Source organism: Somniosus microcephalus, chromosome 14 (assembly GCF_052327205.1).
Source record: "Somniosus microcephalus isolate GS21.2 chromosome 14, FLI_Smic_1.0, whole genome shotgun sequence".
In the NCBI taxonomy this organism is placed as follows: domain Eukaryota; kingdom Metazoa; phylum Chordata; class Chondrichthyes; order Squaliformes; family Somniosidae; genus Somniosus; species Somniosus microcephalus.
In genome coordinates this window covers 105,652,881-105,673,080 of record NC_141000.1, presented here as the reverse complement: position 1 = coordinate 105,673,080, position 20,200 = coordinate 105,652,881, and the positions used below count along the sequence as shown (strand labels likewise).

The window sequence follows — 20,200 nt, the reverse complement described above, 5'->3', positions numbered from 1 at the left end:
CTGCAAACTTGGACATACAACTTTCTATTCCTGCATCCAAGTCATCAATGTATATGGTGAAAAGCTGAGGCCCCAGCACAGATCCCTGGGGAAAACCACTTACGATATCTTGGCCATCAAAGAGCAAACCCTTTATCCCTACTCTATATCTCCTACATCCCAACCAGTTACTGACCCATGACACAAGGTTACCTCCAATTCAGTACGCTCTCATATTTGCTAATACAGGAAACTCTCGATTTACCGGCACCTAAATAACCGGAAATCTCTGTTAACTGGCAAAATTCAGGAGTAGGTTCAGCTAAGTTTTACTTCATGTTAGTGGCCGTTCCTGGATTTGTGGCCATGTAACCGGGGTTCCTGCACCTGTTGCCATGCAACAGGGCTGCCTGGATCTGTGGCCATGTACGGGACTGTCATACCTTTTACTATACCTCTCTGTAATCCGGACTTTTTGATAAACCGGCACCACGCCGGTCCCGTCAGTGCTGGATAAAAAAAGAGTTTCCTGTAATCTCTTGTGCAGAACCTTAGCAAATGGCTTCTGGAAGTCCAAATAGACAACATCCATAGACACTCCCCAATACACCATGCTAGTAACCTCTTCAAAAAATTCAACTAGACTACACATGACCTACCCTACACAAATTCTCTGATCAGCTGATACTTGTCCAAGTGCTCAGTCACTGTATCTGACAATAGATTCAGTAACTTTCCCACAACTGATGTTGAACTGACAGATCTGTAGTTACCAGGTTTCTCCCTCCCTATATGATGTAACACTTGCAATTTTTCTGTCCAAAAGGCACAATTCCTGAATCGGTTGGAGATCTATATTTGGAGACTCTTTTACCTTTTGAGGCAGCTTTTAGGCTACCTTTTGGAAAAGTACTAGTGGATGAAGTGCACAAACTATTGTGCTTAGGAGTCAGAGGTGGTCTTTGTAGGTCAGGAGAATAAAGGAGTCTTCTGTGATTCCTTCAGCCAGAGTAATTGTGTAACGATTAGTTTTAGTTTCCTTGGACTGGACAAATGAGAGAAGGAAAAACAGTCAGGATACAGTAGTTCCCGATTGTTCTTCAGAAACTACAATTGTGTTCCTTTGTGCAGGTATGAGTGGCGAGAGGAGCGGACACGGAATAAAATGGCGAGAACAGCGACGTTATAAAGAGAGAGGCAGCGCAAGGAACCTTCAAAACAGAAAAAAAATCAAGGAGTAACATCACAGGGCAGCAGGAAGGTGAGTGGTTGGTGAGTATTACAGTTTTTTTTTTAAGCCTCTAAGCTAGGTAAGTGGGTTAAACTCAGAACTTAGAAATTGTAACTTGCTATTCCTTTACTTTACTGAATTAGTAACTTAAACTAGATAAACAAATTAATTAATGAAACTAAAATAATTTATTGAAATAAAATAATTAACTAATCAAATAAATAAAGAAAATTAGATAGACATGGCAGGGCAGGTGGTGTGCCGTAACTGCAGCATGTGGAAGTTTGTGGAGACCAGCGAGATCCTGAGCAACCACATCTGCGGTAAGTGTCTGAAGCTCGAGGAACTTTGGCTCAGAGTTGTTGAGCTGGAGTCTGAGGTGCAGACATTACGGGGCATCAGGGAGGGGGAGAGTTACCTGGACACTTTGTTCCAGGAGGCAGTAACACCCCTTAGATTAAGTAGTACTTCAGAGCTTGTCGATGGTCAAGGACAGGAGGGTGTGACCGCAAGACAAGAAGGTATGTGGACCCAGGATGTAGTGATGGAGGAGCCTTGGCCCTTGACTTTGACTAACAGGTTATGAGATACTTGCTTCCTGTGGGGATGAGAACAAGGACTGTAGGGTGGATGAGCAAACTGACCATGGCACCATGATGCAGGAGGCCATTCAAGTGGGGGGAGCGAATAGGAATGTTGTATTGGTAGGGGACAGTAGTCAGAGGGATAGATACTGTTCTCTGCAGCCGCAACCGGGAGTTCCGAAGGCTGTGTTGCTTGCCTGGTGCCAGGGTAAAGGATGTCTCCTCGCGGCTGGAGAAGAACTTTGAGTGGGAGGAGTGGAGGAGTCAGTTGTCATAGTCCACGTAGGAACCAACGACATAGGTAGAACCAGAAATGAGGTTCTGCTGAGAGAGTTTGAGGAGCTAGGGTCAAAATTAAAACGCAGAACCACACTGGTAATAATCTCTGGATTGTTACCTGAGCCACACACAAATTGGCATAGGAACAAACAGATTAGAAGGTTAAATGCGTGGCTCAAAGAGTGGTGTGGGAGGCAGGGGTTTCAATTCATGGGGCACTGGCACCAGTACTGGGGAAAGAGGGAGCTGTTCCGTGGGGACGGGCTCCACTTAAACCGGGCTGGGACCAGTGTCCTGGCGAATCGAATAACTAGGGCGATAGATAGGGCTTTAAACTAATGAAGGGAGGGTGGGAGGATTCAGGAAAGGGTAAATTCAAAAGCAGCAAGAGAAATGTCAAGGCTGTAAAGCAGAGCAGTGATCTGGGTAAAGGTAAGCAGAGAGGGTCAGGAAGGGACAGAAAGATTAATTAAGGTAATAGGGCGTTAGTGACTAAAGTGACATCAGGGAAAAAATGGAAAAAATTAAAGCTAAAGGTACTATATCTGAATGTACGAAGCATTCGCGATAAAATAAATGAATTAATTGCGCAGATAGAAATAAATTGGTTTGATTTAGTAGCCATTACAGAGACGTGGTTGCAGAGTGACCAAGGTTGGGAACTAAATATTCCAGGCTATTTGACTTTTAGAAGAGACAGGCAGAATGGAAAAAGAGGGGTAGCCCCGATAATAAAGGAGGGAATAAAGACAGTGGAGAGAAAGGATCTTGGCTCGGAAAAACAAAATGTAGAATCAATTTGGGTGGAGCTAAGAAACAAGAAGGGGCAGAAGACACTAGTGGGAGTTGTCTATCGGCCCCCTAACAGTGGTTGTACTGTCGGGCAGAGTATAAATCAGGAAATTAGAGATGCATGTAACAAGGGTAATACAGTAATCATGGGGAACTTTAACTTTCATATAGACTGGGCAAACCAAATTTGCAGAAATAGTTCAGAGGAAGAGTTTATAGAATGCATTCAAGATGGTTTTCTAGATCAGTATGTCAAGGAACCTACAAGGGAATTGTCTATTTTAGATCTAGTACTGGGCAATGAGACAGGGTTAATTAATAACCTTGCAGTAAAGGAGCCTCTGGGGAGCAGTGATCATATGATAGAATTTTATGTTGCGTTTGAAAGTGATTTAGTTAAGTCCGAAGCTGGGGTCCTAAACCTGAACAAAGCAAACTACATAGGTATTAGAGGCAATTTTGCTAAGGTAGGTTGGGAAACTAGAATAAAAGATGTGACAGTAGAAAAGCAATGGCAAACATTTAAAGAAATAATTCATAATACACAACAAATATACATTCCCTTAAGGAATAAAAACACCACAGGAAAAAATGGTCCAACCATGGCTAACAAGAGAAAGTAAAGATAGTGTTAGATTAATGGAAGAGGCTCATAATGATGCCAAAAAGAGTAGTAAGCCTGAGGATTGGGAGGATTTTAAATCAGCAAAGGAGGACCAATAAATTGATAAAGGGAAGAGAGAGTAAACTAGTGAGATAAATAAAAACAGACTGTAAAAGCTTCTATAGGTATGTAAAAAGGAAAAGACTAGCGAAAGTAAACGTGGGTACCTTACAGGCTGAGACAGGAGAAATTTTATTGGGTATAAGGAATTGGCAGAGAAATTAAACAAATACTTTGTGTCTGTCTTCACGGAAGAAGACGCAAAAAGTCTCCTGGAAATAGTGGAGAACCAAGGGTCTAGCAAGAATGAGGAACTGAAAGGAATTATTATTAGTAAAAAAAATTACTGGAGAAATTAATGGGATTGAAAGCTGATAAATCTCCTGGACCTGATGGCCTACATCTTAGGGTTTTAAAAGAGGTGGCTATAGAGATAGTGAATGCATTGGTTGTCATCTTCCAAAATTCCAAATATTCTAGAACGGTTCCCGCGGATTGGAAGGTAGCAAATGTAACCCCACTATTTAAGAAAGGAGGGAGACAGAAAACGGGGAACTACAGACCAGTTAGCCTGACATCAGTAGTAGGGAAAATGCTAGAATCTATTATTAAAGACGTGGTAACAGGGCACTTAGAAAATAATGATAGGATTGGGCAGAGTCAATACGGATTTATGAAAGGGAAATCATGTTTGACAAATCTGTTAAGAGTTTCTTGAGGTTGTAACTAGCAGAATAGATAAGGGGGAACCGGTGGTTTTGGATTTTCAGAAGGCGTGGGGTACGGTAGCACAGTGGTTATGTTACTGGACAAGTAATCCAGAGACCTGGTCTAATAGTTCAAATCCCACCGCGACAGTTGGGGGATTTAAATTCAGTTAATTAAATAAATCTGGAATTTAAAAGTAAAGCTAGTTTCAGTAAGGGTGACCATGAAACTATCGGATTGTCATAAAAACCCATCTGGTTCACTAATGTCCTTTAAGGAAGGAAATCTGCCATCCTTACCCGGTCTGGCCTATATATGGCTCCAGACCCACTCTTAACTGCCCTCCGAAATGGCCTAACAAGCCACTCAGTTGTACCAATCCGCTACGACAAAGTCAGCACTGTGGAAGTACCTTCACCACAAGGACTGCAGCAGTTCAATAAGGTGGCTCACCACCACCTTCTCGAGGGTAATTTGGGATGGGCAATAAATGCCGGCCTTGCCAACGATGTCCACATCCCGTGAACAAATTTTAAAAAAATGATAGGCTATTAACAAAATTAGGGCTCATGGGATTGGTTAACGGACAGAAAAAGAGAGTAGGACTAAACGGGTTATTTTCAGGTTGGCAGGCTGTAACTAGTGGGGTACCGTAAAGATCAGTGCTTGGGCCTCAGCTATTCACAATCTATATCAATGATTTGGATGAGGGCAAATGTATTATTGCCAATACAAAAGCAAAATACTGCGGATGCTGGAAATCTGAAATAAAAACAGAAAATGTTGGAAATACTCAGCAGGTCAGGCAGCATCTGTAGAGAGAGAAAGAGTTAACATTTAAGGTCGATGACCCATCGTCAGAACTGGAAAAAGTTAGAGATGTAACAGATTTTTTAAGCAAGTGCAGGGGCAGGAAAAGGGAGGAGGGGAGGAAAGAACAAAAGGGAAGGTCTGTGATAGGGTAGAAGGCAGGAGAGATTAAAAGAAAAAAGGGATGATGGTGCATGGCAAAAGGAGATGGTAATGGGACAAGTTAGAGTCATAGGGCTCGAATTTATCAATGGGGACATGATGGAGGCGGGACTTCCACATTTTGGGTTGTAGTCCCGCCTCCATTGACTTGTGGCCAACCCATGCTATTTTCCCTTGATTGACCTTGTTAAGCCCACCCAGCGGGCTCAGCAGGCCAATTAAGGGACACCTGGTTACTGGTGATGTCAGCGATTGACATTTCATCTGTCAAGAGCTTTTGACAGATGAAAAATCAGTGTTTGACAGCTCTGTGAAGCTGTCAAACGCTGACAATCTGTCTTCTAACTTGAGTCCTTCTACTCAGACTCAGTTAGAGAGCTCTCCAGACCAGAAAGCAGAGGCTGCAGCTTTTGACAGTTCAGCGGCCATTCTGCTTTCTGTGCCGGTGAACTGAGGGACTCCCGAGAACTGAAGGAAGGAAGCCTGCAGGAGAAAGTAAAGGTAAGTAAAACAAAACACTTTACACTTACCTCACACACTTACCTCTGCACACATGCACCCATCACTCACCTGCACAACAGACATCTCGACCCCTCCAACCCCTTCAGACCGACGGTCCGCCTTGCTAACTTGGCGTGGTTTGGAGCCGTCAGGAAGCCCACACTTCAGGGCTAAAAATAGGGATTAGGCAAAAAACTGCCCGTTAACTACCTGTTAACAGGCAGTTAATTGGCACTAATCCCCTTCCCGCCTCGGGGAGGCTGCTCCCAGCACAGGTCGGATACCCGCCTCCTGGAACATTGGCACGGAGGCGGGTTGGGGACGGGATGGGTTCCTGCCCCCCGATTCTGCAATTTTCCCACCACTCCCGCCTCCACGGGGCTTGGAAATTCGAGCCCATAGAGTTAGACAGCACAGAAAGAGGGCCTTCAGCCCATCATGTCTGCGCCGGCCATCAAGCCCTGTCTATTCTAAACCCATTTTCCAGCACTTGGTCCGTAGCCTTATATGCTATGGCGTTTCAAGAGCACATCTAAATGCTTCTTGAATGTTGAGGGTTCCTGCCTCTACCACCCTCTCAGGCAGTGAGTTCCAGATTCCAACCACCCTCTGGGTGAAAAAGTTTTTCCTCAAATCCCTTCTAAACCTCCTGCCCCTTACCTTGAAACTATGCCCCCTGGTTATTGATCCCTCTACGAAGGGGAAAAGTTCCTTTCTATCTACCCTATCTATGCCCCTCATAATTTTGTACACCTCAATCAGGTCCCCCCTCAGCCTTCTCTGCTCTAAGGAAAACAACCCCAGCTTGTCCAGTCTCTCTTCATAGCTGAAACGCTCCAGCCCAGGTAACATCCCGGTGAATCTCCTCTGCACCCTCTCTAATACAATCACATCCTTTTTATAGTGTGGCGACCAGAACTGCACACAGTTAAGAAACAAAAGATGACTCTAGATGAGGTGTAAATGGCAATGGCAGAATCGTCAACAGCTGACATGTGAGAAAAAAAATATAGGGGCCAAGGTTATAGTCTGAAATTGTTGAACTCGATGTCGAGTCCGAAGGCTGTAAAGTGCCTAATCGAAAGTTGAGCTGCTGTTCCTCAAGCTTACGTTGAGCTTTGTTGGAACAGTGTAAGAGGCCAAGGAGAGAGAGATCAGAGTGGGAGTGGAGCGGAGAATTAAAGTGACAGGTGACCGGAAGCTCGGGGTCACACTTACCGACTGAACGGAGGTGTTCCGCAAAGCAGTCACTCAATCTGCGTTTGGTCTCCCCAATGTAGAGGAGACCGCATCGTGAGCAGCGAATACAGTATACTAAATTGCAAGAAGTATAAGTAAATCGCTGTTTCACCTGAAAGGAGTGTTTGGGGCCCTGGACAGTGGGAAGGGAGAAGGTAAATGGGCAGGTGTTGCATCTCCTGCGCTTGCACGGGAAGGTGCCGTGGGAAGGGGAAGGGGTGATAGAGGAGTGAACCAGGGTGTTGCGGAGAGAGCGGTCCCTTCGGAATACTGAAAGGGGAGTGGAGGGGAAGATGTGTTTGGTGGTGGGATCACGCTGGAGGTGGCGGAAATGGCGGAGGATGATCCCTTGAATGTGGAGGCTGGTGGGGTGAAAGGTGAGGGAGGGGAAGGAGCGAGAGCAGAAGTGCAGGAAATAGAACAGACACAGTCAAGGGCCGTGTTAACCATGGTAGAGGGGAATTCTCGGTTGAGGAAAAAGGAAGACGTATCGGAAGCACTTGTATGGAAGGTGGCATTGTCAGAGCAGATGTGGCGGAGATGGAGAAACTAGGAGCATGGAATAGAGTCCTTACAGGAAGCGGAGTGGGAGGAAGTGTAGTCCAGGTAGCTGTGGGAGTCAGTGGGCTTATAGTGAATGCTTGTCAGTAGCCTATCCCCAGAAATGGAGACAGAGAAGTCGAGGAAGGGAAGGGAAAATTCGGAGATGGACCATGTGAAGGTGAGGGAAGGGTGTAAATTGGAAGCAAAGTGAATGAAATTTTCTCGTTCAGGGCAAGAGCAGGAAATGGCACCGATGCAGTCATCAATGTACCAGAAAGAGAGGGGAGGGAGGGGACCCAAGTAGGACTGGAACAAAGAATGTTCAACATATCCCACGAAAAGGCAGGCATTTGACTCCACTCATTTGGAGGAAGTGAGTGGAGTCAAAGGAGAAGTTGTTCAATGTGAGAACAAGTTCAGCCAGGCAGAGGAGGGTGGTGGTGGATGGCGACTGGTTGGGCCTTTGTTCAAGGAAGAAGCGGAGCGCCCTCAGGCCATCCTGGTGCGGGATGGAGGTGTAGAGGGATTGGACGTCCAGAGTGAAAAGGAGATGGTTGGGGCCAGGAAACTGGAAACTGTTAAAGTGGCGGAGGGCATCGGAAGAGTCACGGATGTAGGTGGGAAGAGACTGGACAAGGGGGGAAAAAAATAGAATCGAGATAGGAAGAGATAAGTTCCGTGGGGCAAGAACAGGCTGAAACGATGTGTCTACCAGGGCAGTCCTGTTTGTGGATCTTGGGAATGAGGTAGAAGCGGGCTGTGCAGGGTTGGGGAACTATGAGGTTGGTGGCCGTGGAGGGAAGATCTCCAGAGGAGACGAGGTCAGCGACAGTCTTGGAAACGATGGCTTGATGTTCGGTAATGGGGTCATGGTCCAGGGGGAGGTAGGAGGTGGTGTTGGAGAGTTGGCGTTCAGCTTCCGCTAGGTAGAGGTCAGTTCGCCAAACAACAACAGCGCCACCCTTGTCAGCAGGTTTAGTGACAATGTTGGGGTTGGATCGGAGAGAATGGAGTGCTACAAGTTCAGAGGGAGGTAGGTTGGAGTGAGTGAGGGGAGCAGAGAAATTGAGACGGCCAATATCACGTTGGCAGTTTGCAATGAAAAGATCTAGAGAGGTTAAGAGGCCAGAGGGAGGGGTCCAGGTAGAACGAGAATTCTGAAAGCAGGAGAAAGGGGCAGCTGTGCGGGGGGAAGACTCCTGGCCAAAGAAGTGGGCACGGAGATGAAAAAAAAAAGAGCTCAGCGTCGTGTCGCGCTCAAAATTCGCTTGAGGTGAGGGTGTAAGGGAATGAAGCTCAGGCCTTTGCTGAGGACTGATCGTTCAGGGTCAGAGAGGAATGTCAGAGGGGACAGTAAAAACACGGCAGGGGGTGAGATTGGAAGAAGGGATGGGGTCAGAGGAAAGTGAAGGGGAAGGTGGTTCCGGAGGGGCATTGGTGTCCAAGATTTGTTGAAGCTTATGATCCTTACACTGTTCCAACGAAGCTCAACGTAAGCTTGGGGAACAGCACCGAATTTTTCGATTAGGCACTTTACAGTTTTCTGGATTCAACATCGAGTTCAACAATTTCAGACTATAACCTCGGCCCCTATTTTTGTTCTCTCACATGGCAGCTGTTCCTCATCTTTTGTTTCTTAACTTGTCCCATTACCATCTCCTTTTGCCTTATACCATCATCCCTTTTGTTCTTTCCTCCCCTCCTCCCTTTCCCTGCCCCTACACTTGCTTAAAAATCTGTTACATCTCTAACTTTTTCCAGTTCTGACGAAGGGTCATCGACCTGAAACGTTAACTCTGTTTCTCTCTCTACAGATGCTGTATTACAGGAAACTTTGTGTTATCCGGCACCGACGGGACCGAGCTGTTGCCATCCCATCAAAACTGCCGGTCAAACCAGCGCTAATGTTGAAACATACGGAGATTTTGAGCTCCGTATCTGGCAACAAACCCTGTTGCTTGCTTCTAAACAGTCGGCCGTACCTTGCAAGCGTCTCTGTAGCTTAGCAGCAGCTTCAGCGAGACCTTGCAGAGCCTGACTGGTGAAAAAAAAGCAACAAAAAGAAAAAAAAACTAACGAAACGGCTCCTGATTTTTGCCGGTGGCTCGAGCATTCCGGACAGTTAACCTCCAGATAAACCAAAGTTTCCTGTATATCCAAGTTTGCTGATGATAAAAAGCTAGGTGGGAATGTAAGTTGTGAGGAGGATGCAAAGAGGCTTCAAGGGGATATAGATAGGCTACGTGAGTGGGCAAGAACATGGCAAATGGAATAGAATGTGGAGAAATGTGAAGTTATCCACTTTGGTAGGAAAAATAGAAAAGCAAAGTATTTTTTAAATGGCGAGAGATTGGGAAATGTTGGTGTGCAAAGGGACCTGGGTGTCCTTGTACATGAATCACTGAAAGTTAACATGCAGGTACAGCAAGCAATTAGGAAAGCAAATGGTATGTTGGCCTTTATTACAAGAGGATTTGAATATAAGAGTAAAGACATCTTATTGCAATATAGGGCCCTGGCGAGACCGCACCTGGAATACTGTGTAGTTTTGGTCTCCTTACCTAAGGAAGGATATACTTGCAACGAAGGTTCACCAGACTGACTCCTGGGATGGGGAGATTATCCTATGAGGAGAGATTGAGTAGACTAGGCCTATATTCTCTGGAGTTTAGAAGAATGAGAGATGATATTGAAACATACAAAATTGTTACAGGGCTTGACAGAGTAGATGCAGAGAGGATATTTCCCCTGTCTGGGGAGTCTAGAACCAGAGGTCACAGTCTCAGGATAAGGGTCAGCCATTTAGGACTGAGATGAGGAGAAATTTCTTTACTCAGAGGGCAGTGAATCTTTGGAATTCTCTACTCCAGAGGGCTGGGGAGGCTCAATCGTTGAGTATATTCAAGACAGAGATCGATAGATTTTTGGATAATAAGGGAATCAAGGGATATGGGGATAGTGCAGCCGAGGTAAAAGATCAGCCATGATCTTATTGATTGGTGGAGCAGGCTCGAGGGGCCGAATGGCCTACTCCTGCTCCTAATTCTTACATTCTTAGGACTCCAGACCCTGCAGGATTCGCCCTTCAATCCCAATTGGTCTTAGCTTTGCTTGGGCCCCTTCCTATTATATTTAATCAAATGCTGCTTGTTGTGGAGGCCATCTACTCTCACTATTCCTCAGGCATTCAACACTTCCATCCACATACAGATCAAAGCTGGAGGTGTTGCTTGGTGGCAAATTTGATGACATTTTCCTGATGATTGGTAGGAAGCTGATAGGGCGGTAATTGCCTGGAATGGATGCATCCTGTTTTTTGTGGAAAGGACATACCTGGCCAATGTTTTATAATTGTTGGGTAGATGACAGTGTTATAGCTCTACTGGAACACTTAGAGGAGCACCTGGCTCTGGTGCACAGATCTTCAGCCAATGGCTCAGTTGGTAGCAACCTTGCCTCTGTTTCAGAAGGTTGTGGGTTCAAGTTCCACTCCAGAGACTCGAGCACAAAAATCTAGGCCGACACTCCAGGGCAGTACTGAGGGAGTGCTGCACTGTCGGAGGTGCCGTTTTTCGGAGGAGACATTAAACCGAGGTCCTGTCTGCCCTTTCAAGTGGACGTAAAACATCCTGTGGTAGGGCTACACAGCTTTGCTCTGCTCCATTGGTTGTAGGTCCACTTAGCTCCATTTATAGCCTGCTACTTTTAGTGTTCAGGTAACTCTGTGCAGTAGCTTCACTAGTTCGGTACATGATTCCAAGGTATGCCTGGTGCTGCTTCTGTCACACCTTTTTAACTGTGCATTGAACTGGAGCTAGTCTCCTGACTTGATGATGATGGAGTGAGAGGATGCGATGTGCCGTGTGGTAGCATACAATCTACTGCTGCTGACGAATCACAGCACCTCATGCACTTCCAGTTTTGGGTTGCTAGATCTGTCCTTAGTCTGTTTCACTTAGCACAATAGTAATACTTCAATTTGCACAAAATGCTAAAATAAAATTAGTCCATTAGGTAAAGTTATTAAAATTAATTTCTGCTGTACTAAAATAAGTGGTTACCAAATAAATAACCCAACCAAGCAAAAGTGAATTCTGAATGTCAAGAAAGGGTCACTTTTGAAGAGTCAAGTTTAGATTTAGTTTTGAGAACCAGGTCTCAAAATTCCGACACTTAAACAGTTTCGACTTAATCATACGCTGAAAAATCCTAACCTTATGAAAAATCAAACCCATAAACGACCCTGATATATTCGACAGCATTTCAAGCAGACAACATTACAGTCCGAGCCAGTAGATTCACTAAATTAAACCTTATGTAATGCACGCAAATTCAGTCGAAACATTAGAAGCTGCAGAATATTCAACAATCCGGGTTCTATCCTCAATAGAAATGTAAATGAATTGAATTAAACCCTCTCCCCGTCACCTTCAGGCCCAATCTAGCCGGTGCCGCCGCCATCTTCTTCCCCCCGGTGTAGGTCAAACCCAAGGCCTCGTTCCTGCCAAAGGAAAACCTCTGCGCATGGGCAGTGGCTCCTGGAACTTGTTGGCGATACGGGGAGCCTGCGCGCGGAGAGACATAAAACCTCCGGAGGACTCGGACTACAACTCCCAGGAGCCATTGCGGCGAACAACTCTCGCAAGGAGCAGTCGGAAACACACACTCGTCACCGCAATGTTTTCTTCCATCAACATTTGGTTATCTTCTCTTTAAGCCTAATTTAAAGAGGAATTTACTCGGTGAACTGGGCTCGGTCGATAGAACAGCGCCAGAGGATATTCTAGAACAGATCAGTGCCATTATTGTAGTGATTTAGTGCTGTATTAAGGTGGGGGAGGTTGTAGGTAGAGAGGGGAATTTTTGTAGGTTGGTAGAGAGGAGAATTTCATCCTAGTCACTTTCTCAATGAGCTTAATGGTTTCTGGTTCAGCAGTCTTGTAAAAAAGTGGCTTGGATTTGTATATGTACCTAAATATTTCTTCCCACCCGTCCTGTAAGGACTCCAATCCTTTCCCTCAGTTTCTCCATCTCCATCGTATCTGCTCTTAACACCAGAGCTTACGGAATGTCCTTTTTCTTCAGCTGAGGTTTCCTCTGTACCCTGGTAAACAGGGCCCTCAACCGAGTCTGTCCAGTTTCCCGTACTTCATCTGATAGGATCCCCCTGGGCTTCACCTCACCCCACTAGACTCTGCATTCAACAGATCATTTCCCACCATTTCTGCCACCTTCAACATGATCCCATCATCTTCCCCTCTTCAGCATTTCAAAAGGTTTATTCCCTCTGTTACACCCTAGAAAGAAAGAAAGGAAAGACTTGCATTTATATGGGCAAAGTCTGCAGGGTGGATGAGCAAACTGACCATGGCACCATGATACAGGAGACCATTCAAGTAGTGTGAGTGAAAAGGAATATTGTAGTGGTAGGAGACAGTATAGTCAGGGGGATAGATACTGTTCTCTGCAGCCACGACCGGGAGTTCCGAAGGCTGTGTTGCCTGTCCGGTGCCAGGGTTAAGGATATCTCCTTGCGGCTGGAGAAGAATTTGGAGTGGGGAGGGGGAGGATCCAGATGTCGAGGTCCACGTAGGAACCAACAACATAGGTAGAACTAGGAATAAGGTTCTGCTGAGAGAGTTTGAGGAGCTCGGGTCAAAGTTAAAACACAGAACCTCACAGGTAATAATCTCTGGATTGTTACCTGAGCCACTTGCAAATTGGCTTGGGGACAAGCAGATTAGAAGGTTAAATGCGTGACTAAAAGGGTGGTGTGGGAGGTGATGTGCCTCAATAATCCCGAGACTCGATGTTAGCGAAACAAAACAAGGCTTTTATTAACTTAGAAGATAACACGCAGTGGAGAGAGGTATCTTCCCTGGAGGTCTGCAGTACTGGCTGTGAGGCCAGACTGAGCTGGCTTACATAGAGGCCAGGTATGGGCAGAGCCCTACACACAACACATTCCATACATTCCAATACACAATACAATGGTGAGGAGAAACCTGAAACCAACCACAGTCACAGGCAATACAATGGTAAGGGGGAACCTGAAACCAACCACAGTCACAGGCAGTGATGAATGGAATATTTCATCACATTCACCCCTTCTATAGATTTAGTCTGTTCAGGGGTTTGGTAGTCCTCTGCGACCGACGTGGCTGTTGTGGTGTCGCGGGTGTCGGCTGGGTGTCCCCGGTGGCCTCCTGGGTCTCTGCCGGGGGTGCCGCCAGGGTTGTTGAAGGGGTAGTTGGTGGGGGTGCCGTTGGTCGATGTTCTTCCAGGGGTGATGAAAGAGTAGTGAGTGGGTAAGAGTTGCTGTGGTCGTTGTTGCTGCTATTGCCGTGGTTGTTGTCGTTACCGGCTGGGGCGACGTCTTTTATTGACACGGTGTCCTCCCTTCCGTCGGCGTGCCGGACATACGCGTATTGGGGGTTGGCGTGGAGTAGGTGCACTGGCTCCACGAGAGGGTCCGTCTTATGGCCCCTCACATGCCTTCGCACGAATACCGGACCCGGGGTGGAGAGCCATGACGGCATGGATACGCCTGAGGTGGATTTCCGGGGGAAGCTAAACATTCGTTCATGAGGCGTGGCATTAGTGGCAGTACACAATAGCGACCGTATCGAATGGAGCACATCTGAGAGGACTTCCTGCCAGCGGGAGATAGGGAGGCCCTTGGTCCTTAGAGCTAGAGTGACTGCTTTCCATACTGTCCCGTTCTCTCGCTCCACTTGACCGTTACCCCGGGGGTTGTAGCTGGTGGTACGGCTCGTGGCGATACCCCTGGACAGCATGTACTGGCGTAGCTCTTCACTCATGAAGGACGCCCCCCTATCCGTGTGGATGTAGCTCGGCATACCGAACAGGCAGAACAGGCTGTTGAGGCATTTAATGACCGTGGCGCTGGTCATGTCTGGGCAGGGGAAGGCGAATGGGAACCGGGAGTATTCGTCCACAATGTTCAGGAAGTAAACATTGCGGTCGACGGACGGGAGGGGGCCCTTGAAATCTAAGCTGAGCCGCTCAAAGGGCCGTGTAGCTTTGATTAAGTGGGCTCTATCAGGGTGGTAGAACCGAGGCTTGCACTCAGCGCAAGTGCGGCAGTTCCTGGTCAGAGACCGAACTTCCTCAATCGAGTAGGGTAAGTTGCGGGACTTTATGAAGTGGAACAGCCGCGTGACCCCTGGGTGGCAGAGGTCGTTGTGGAGGGTCTGTAGCCGATCCCCGGTGGCGCTGGCACACATCCCTCGTGAGAGGGCATCTGGGGATTCGTTAAGGGCCCCTGGCCGGTAAATGATGTCATACTCGAAGGTGGAGAGCTCGATCCGCCACCTAAGAATCTTATCATTTTTGATCTTCCCCCTCTGTTTATTATTGAACATAAACGCTACCGACCGCTGGTCGGTAAGTAGGGTGAAGCGTTTGCCGGCTAGGTAGTGGCGCCAGTGGCGCACTGCCTCCACGATGGCTTGGGCCTCCTTTTCCACGGAGGAGTGTCTGATCTCGGGCCCTTGGAGGGTTCTCGAGAAGAAAGCTACGGGCCGCCCCGCCTGGTTGAGGGTGGCCGCCAAGGCAAAGTCAGACGCATCACTTTCCACTTGAAATGGAGTGTTCTCGTCCACTGCCTGTAGCGTGGCCCGCTCAATATCCTGCTTAATGCTTTTGAAGGCGGCGTGGGCCTCAGCAGAGAGCGGAAAAGAGGATGCTTTCAAGAGGGGGCGGGCTTTGTCGGAGTAGTTGGGGACCCATTGGGAATAATAAGAAAATAACCCCAGGCACCTTTTCAGGGCTTTGGGAGTGTTGGGCAGGGGCAGCTCCCGTAGGGGGCGCAATCGGTCGGGGTCTGGTCCGATTTCCCCATTCTCCACCACGCTGCCTAGTATGCAGAGGCGCGTGGTGTTGAAAACGCACTTGTCCTCGTTGTCGGTGAGGTTGAGCTTTTGTGCGGTTTTCAGGAACCTCTCGAGGTTCGAGTCGTGATCCTGCTGGTTGTGACCGCAGATGGTGACGTTGTCGAGGTAGGGGAAGGTTGCTTGCAAGTGGTGGTCATCGACCATGCGATCCATCTCCCTCTGGAAGACCGAGACCCCATTCGTCACCCCAAAGGGGACTCTGAGGAATTGGTAGAGGCGTCCGTTTGCCTCGAAGGCGGTGTACGGGCGGTCCTCTGGTCTGATAGGGAGCTGGTGGTACGCTGACTTGAGGTCGATGGTGGAGAACACCCGGTATTGGGCGATTTGGTTCACCATTTCTGATATGCGGGGTAGCGGGTAGGCGTCTAGTTGGGTGTACCTGTTCATCGTTTGGCTATAGTCGATCACCATCCATTTCTTCTCGCTACCCCTTACCACCACCACTTGGGCGCGCCACGGGCTATTGCTGCATTCAATAATGCGCTTTTTCAGGAGCCTGTCCACCTCGGTTGCGATAAACCACCTGTCCTCCCAGCTGTACCTCCTGCTTTTGGTCGCTATTGGCCGGCAGTTAGGGGTAAGGTTCGCGAATAGCGAAGGCGGCTTTACCTTCAGGGTAGCCAGGCCGCACACTGTGAGGGGCGGCTGGGACCCACCGTACTTGAGCGTGATGCTTTGGTGGTTGCACTGGAAATCCAGGCCCAAGATCACGCTCGCGCATAGATTCTTCATGATTAATACTTTAAAATTATCGTATACAGTCCCGTTAACGGACAATTGTACCGTGCAGTAACCCAGAATGGTCAATGTCTGGGTTTTATCAGCCATAGAGATGGTACCCCGAGTAGGGACCACCTTTAGGGAGAGTTGTCGTGCCAGTTCCGGGTGGATAAAACTCTCCGTGCTTCCACTGTCAATTAAACATTTAACCCCGCACCCGTTTACCTCGATGTCCACCATTGATTTGGATAGCGGGTGGGGCCTGGTCCACTGTGACCGATGCCACTGTAGGGCCCTGATCGAGACAAGATGGCGTCCGCGCTGTCTGCTCACAAGATGGCGGACCCCACGAGGTCGGGCAAGATGGCGTCCAAGATGGCCGCTCCCACGGCGCACACGCGGCGGTGGCGGGTTTTGGTTTTCCAGCGGGGTTCCCTCTGCACACCTTCCCAAAGTGCCCCTTCTTACCGCACTTAAAGCAGGTGGTGCCTTTCGCCGGGCACAGGTTTCTGGTGTGCTTTGGCTGCCCGCAGAAGTAGCAGTTGGGTCCCCGATGCGTCACGGCTGTCGTAGGGCTTCTGGGGGGAGAGCGGGGCCCCGACGGTGTCGGGCTGCCGGGCGGGGAAGATGCCTTCCAAGATGGCGGCGCCCTTGGTGCACACGTGGCGGCGTGGACGGCGCGGGCTGAAGAGTAGGCGTCCGAGTTTCTCTGGGCCACATCCAGGGATCGCGCGGTGACCGCAGCCTGTTTCAGGTCCAATCCCGTTTTTTCCAGCAGTCTTTGCCGGATGTAAGTGGAGCTGAGGCCTGTGATAAAGGCATCACGAACAAGCTCGTCGGTGTACACTGCGGCTTTTACATCTCGGCACTTGCAGTCTTTGCCAAGCATTTTCAGGGTGCCTAGGAACTCCTCCACCGATTCCCCAGGTCGCTGTGCGCGAGTGGCGAGCAGATGCCTCGCATACACCTCATTCGTAGGCTGCTGGTAATGCGCCTTTAAGATGTCGCAGGCGGCCAGGTACGTGTCGGCGTCTTGGATGAGGGGGTAAACCCGGTGGCTTACCCAATTCCGCAGAATTCCGAGTTTCATACTCGCAGCGTCCGTAGCGTCTTTGACGGCTGCGGAATTGTCCAGGAAGAATTCCATACACATAAACCAGTGTCCGAAGCGTGCTGATGCGTCCGGAGCATGCTGATCCAAATCCAAACGTTCGGGTTTCAGGAGTTGATCCATTGTGTTGAAAAATAAGTTAATAAAATTGATGTGCCTCAATAATCCTGAGACTCGATGTTAGCGAAACAAAACAAGGCTTTTATTAACTTAGAAGATAACACGCAGTGGAGAGAGGTATCTTCCCTGGAGGTCTGCAGTACTGGCTGTGAGGCCAGACTGAGCTGGCTTACATAGAGGCCAGGTATGGGCGGAGCCCTACACACAACACATTCCATACATTCCAATACACAATACAATGGTGAGGAGAAACCTGAACCAACCACAGTCACAGGCAATACAATGGTAAGGGGGAACCTGAAACCAACCACAGTCACAGGCAGTGATGAATGGAATATTTCATCACAGGAGGCAGGGGTTTCAATTCATGGGGCATTGGCATCAGTACTGGGGATAGAAGGATCTGTTCCGTTGGGACGTGCTCCACTTAAACTGGGCTGGGATCAGTGTCCTGGCGAATCGCATAACTAGGGCAGTAAACTAATGAAGGAGGGTGGGAGAATTCAGGAAAGGGCAAATTCAAAAGCAGCAAGAGAAATGTCAAGGCTGTAGAGCAGAGCAGTGATTTGGGTAAAAATAAGCAGAGTGGATCAGGAAGGGACAGAGAACTTAATAAAGGTAATAGAGCATCAGTCACTAAGGTGACATCAGGGAAAAATAGAAAAAAGAAAGCTAAAGGCACTATCTGCGCGAAGCATTCGCAACAAAATAGATGAATTAATAGCACAGATAGAAATAAATGGGTTTGATCTAATAGCCATCACAGAGACATGGTTGCAGAGTGACCAAGGTTGGGAACTAAATATTCCAGGATACTTGACCTTTTAGAAGAGATAGGCAGAATAGAAAAGGAGGTGTTAGCCCTGATAAAGGATAGGATAAAGAGAGTGGAGAGAAAGGATCATAGCTCGGAAAAACAAGATGTAGCATCACTTTGGGTGGAGCTAAGAAACAACAAGGGGCTGAAAACACTAGTGGGAGTAGTTTATAGACCCCCTAACAGTAATTGTAGTGTCGGGCACAGTATAATTCAGGAAATTAGAGGTGCATGTAACAAGGGTAATACAGTAATTATGGGGGACTTAAAATTTTTATATAGACTGGGCAAACCAAATTTGCAGTAATAGTGCAGAGGACGAGTTCGTGGAATGCATTCTAGATAATATGTCGAGGAGCCAACTAGGCAACAGGCTATTTTAGATAAAGTATTGTGCAATGAGACCGGGTTAATTAATAACCTTGTAGTAAAAGAGCCTCTGGGGAGCAGTGATCATAATATGATAGAATTTTATGTTGAATTTGAGAGTGATTTAGTTAAGTCTGAAACTAGGCTCCTAAATCTGAACAAAGCAAACTACATAGATATGCGGGGCGAGTTGGCTAAGGTAGGTTGGGAAACTAGATTAAAAGATATGATAAAAAAGAATGAAAGACTTGCATTTATATAGTGCCTTTCACGACCACCGGATGATCCAAAGTGCTTTACAACCAATGAAGTACTTTTTTCAAGTGTATTCACTGTTGTAGGAAATGCGGCAGTCAATTTGCGCACAGCAAGCTCCCACAAACAGCAATGTGATCATGACCAGATAATCTGTTTTTATTGGGCCGGATATTCTGATCCCTACGGGTGGGTACGCGCTGTGTACTTACCCGTAGGGACATCGGAAATGCCGGTTTTAGGCATGCACTGCGCATGCGCTGGAAACCGGCATTTCCGATCTGTCAATCTTGACAGATCCCTCAGCTGCCCTGGAGAAGGGCCTCTGCGGGCGGACAGTTCCGTTTTTTTGGAGACCCTCCGCCCGCAGAAAACACTTACAATTCTTGTGCCTGGTAAAAGCAGGCTTATGGCCTGCTTTTATCAGGATAAGAGTTGAAAAAAGTAAAAAAAAAAAAAATTTCCACTGATTTATCATTTAAAAATACTTTTAAAAAAGGTAAGTTTATTTTTAACCCCGTAAAAAACTTAACTTTAAATTTTTGGAAAAAATAATTATTGTTTAAAATAGTTAATTTATTGGACTTTCAAGTCATTTTAAAAATGTGATTTTTTTTAAATTTATTTAAAGTTTTACTATTTTTTCATTGATCTCCATTCATATATTTGACAGGTCTTCCTGTCAAATGTATGAAGGGAGAGTCCCTTCTTTGATTGGCTCCCCATGGGCCACGTGATCCCAGGGACGCTGCAAACTACCTGCGCCTCTGGGATACATGGGCCCTGTGCACTGGCAGTTTGGAGAGGCCCAGCAGCGGAATTGTGCGCCTCTCGGAAGCCCTGAGGTAAGAGCGCAGATTTTTCCAGATCGTAGTCCTCTGCCCGCGGGAGGCCTGTGATTGGAATATCTGGGCCGTTATGTTGATTGAGGGATAGATATTGGCCAGGACACCAGAGATAACGCGAACTTGAACCCACAACCTTCTGACTCAGAGGCGAGGGTGCTACCAACTGAGCCACAGCTGACACTGGTGGCAGATAAGCAATGGCAAACATTTAAAGAAATAATTCACAATGAAAATACATTCCCTCAAGGAATAAAAACCCCATGGGAAAAATAGTCCAACCGTGGCTAACAAGAGAAGTTAAAGATAGTATTAGATCAAAGGAAGAGGCTTATAATGTTGCCAAAAAGAGTAGTAAGCCTGATGATTGGGAGGATTTTAGAATTCAGCAAAGGAGGACCAAGAAATCGTTGAAGGTGGCAGGGCAGGTTGAGAAACCGGTTAACAAAGCATACGGGATACTGGGCTTCATAAATAGAGGCATAAAGTACAAAAGCAAGGAAGTTGAGGTTCGACCTCAACTGGAGTATTATGTCCAATTCTGGGCACCGCACT

The 20,200-nt window shown here is 47.3% G+C and overlaps 1 protein-coding gene across 3 annotated transcripts in view; it reads right to left on the bottom strand.

The window, feature by feature from the left end:
* The window catches only part of atp5po (ATP synthase peripheral stalk subunit OSCP), a 32,070-nt gene extending 20,029 nt beyond the window's left edge, over positions 1–12,041 (bottom strand). The window contains exon 1 of one of the 3 annotated variants that reach the window (XM_086007109.1): positions 11,921–12,041. In XM_086007109.1, the coding sequence (XP_085863235.1) occupies positions 11,921–11,953 (33 nt within the window). In that variant the 5' untranslated portion in view covers positions 11,954–12,041. Of the gene's footprint in view, positions 1–11,706; positions 11,770–11,920 lie in introns of those variants that run through there. The other 2 variants (XM_086007108.1, XM_086007110.1) reach the window with 2 other exon arrangements.
* Positions 12,042–20,200: the final 8,159 nt, after the last annotated feature.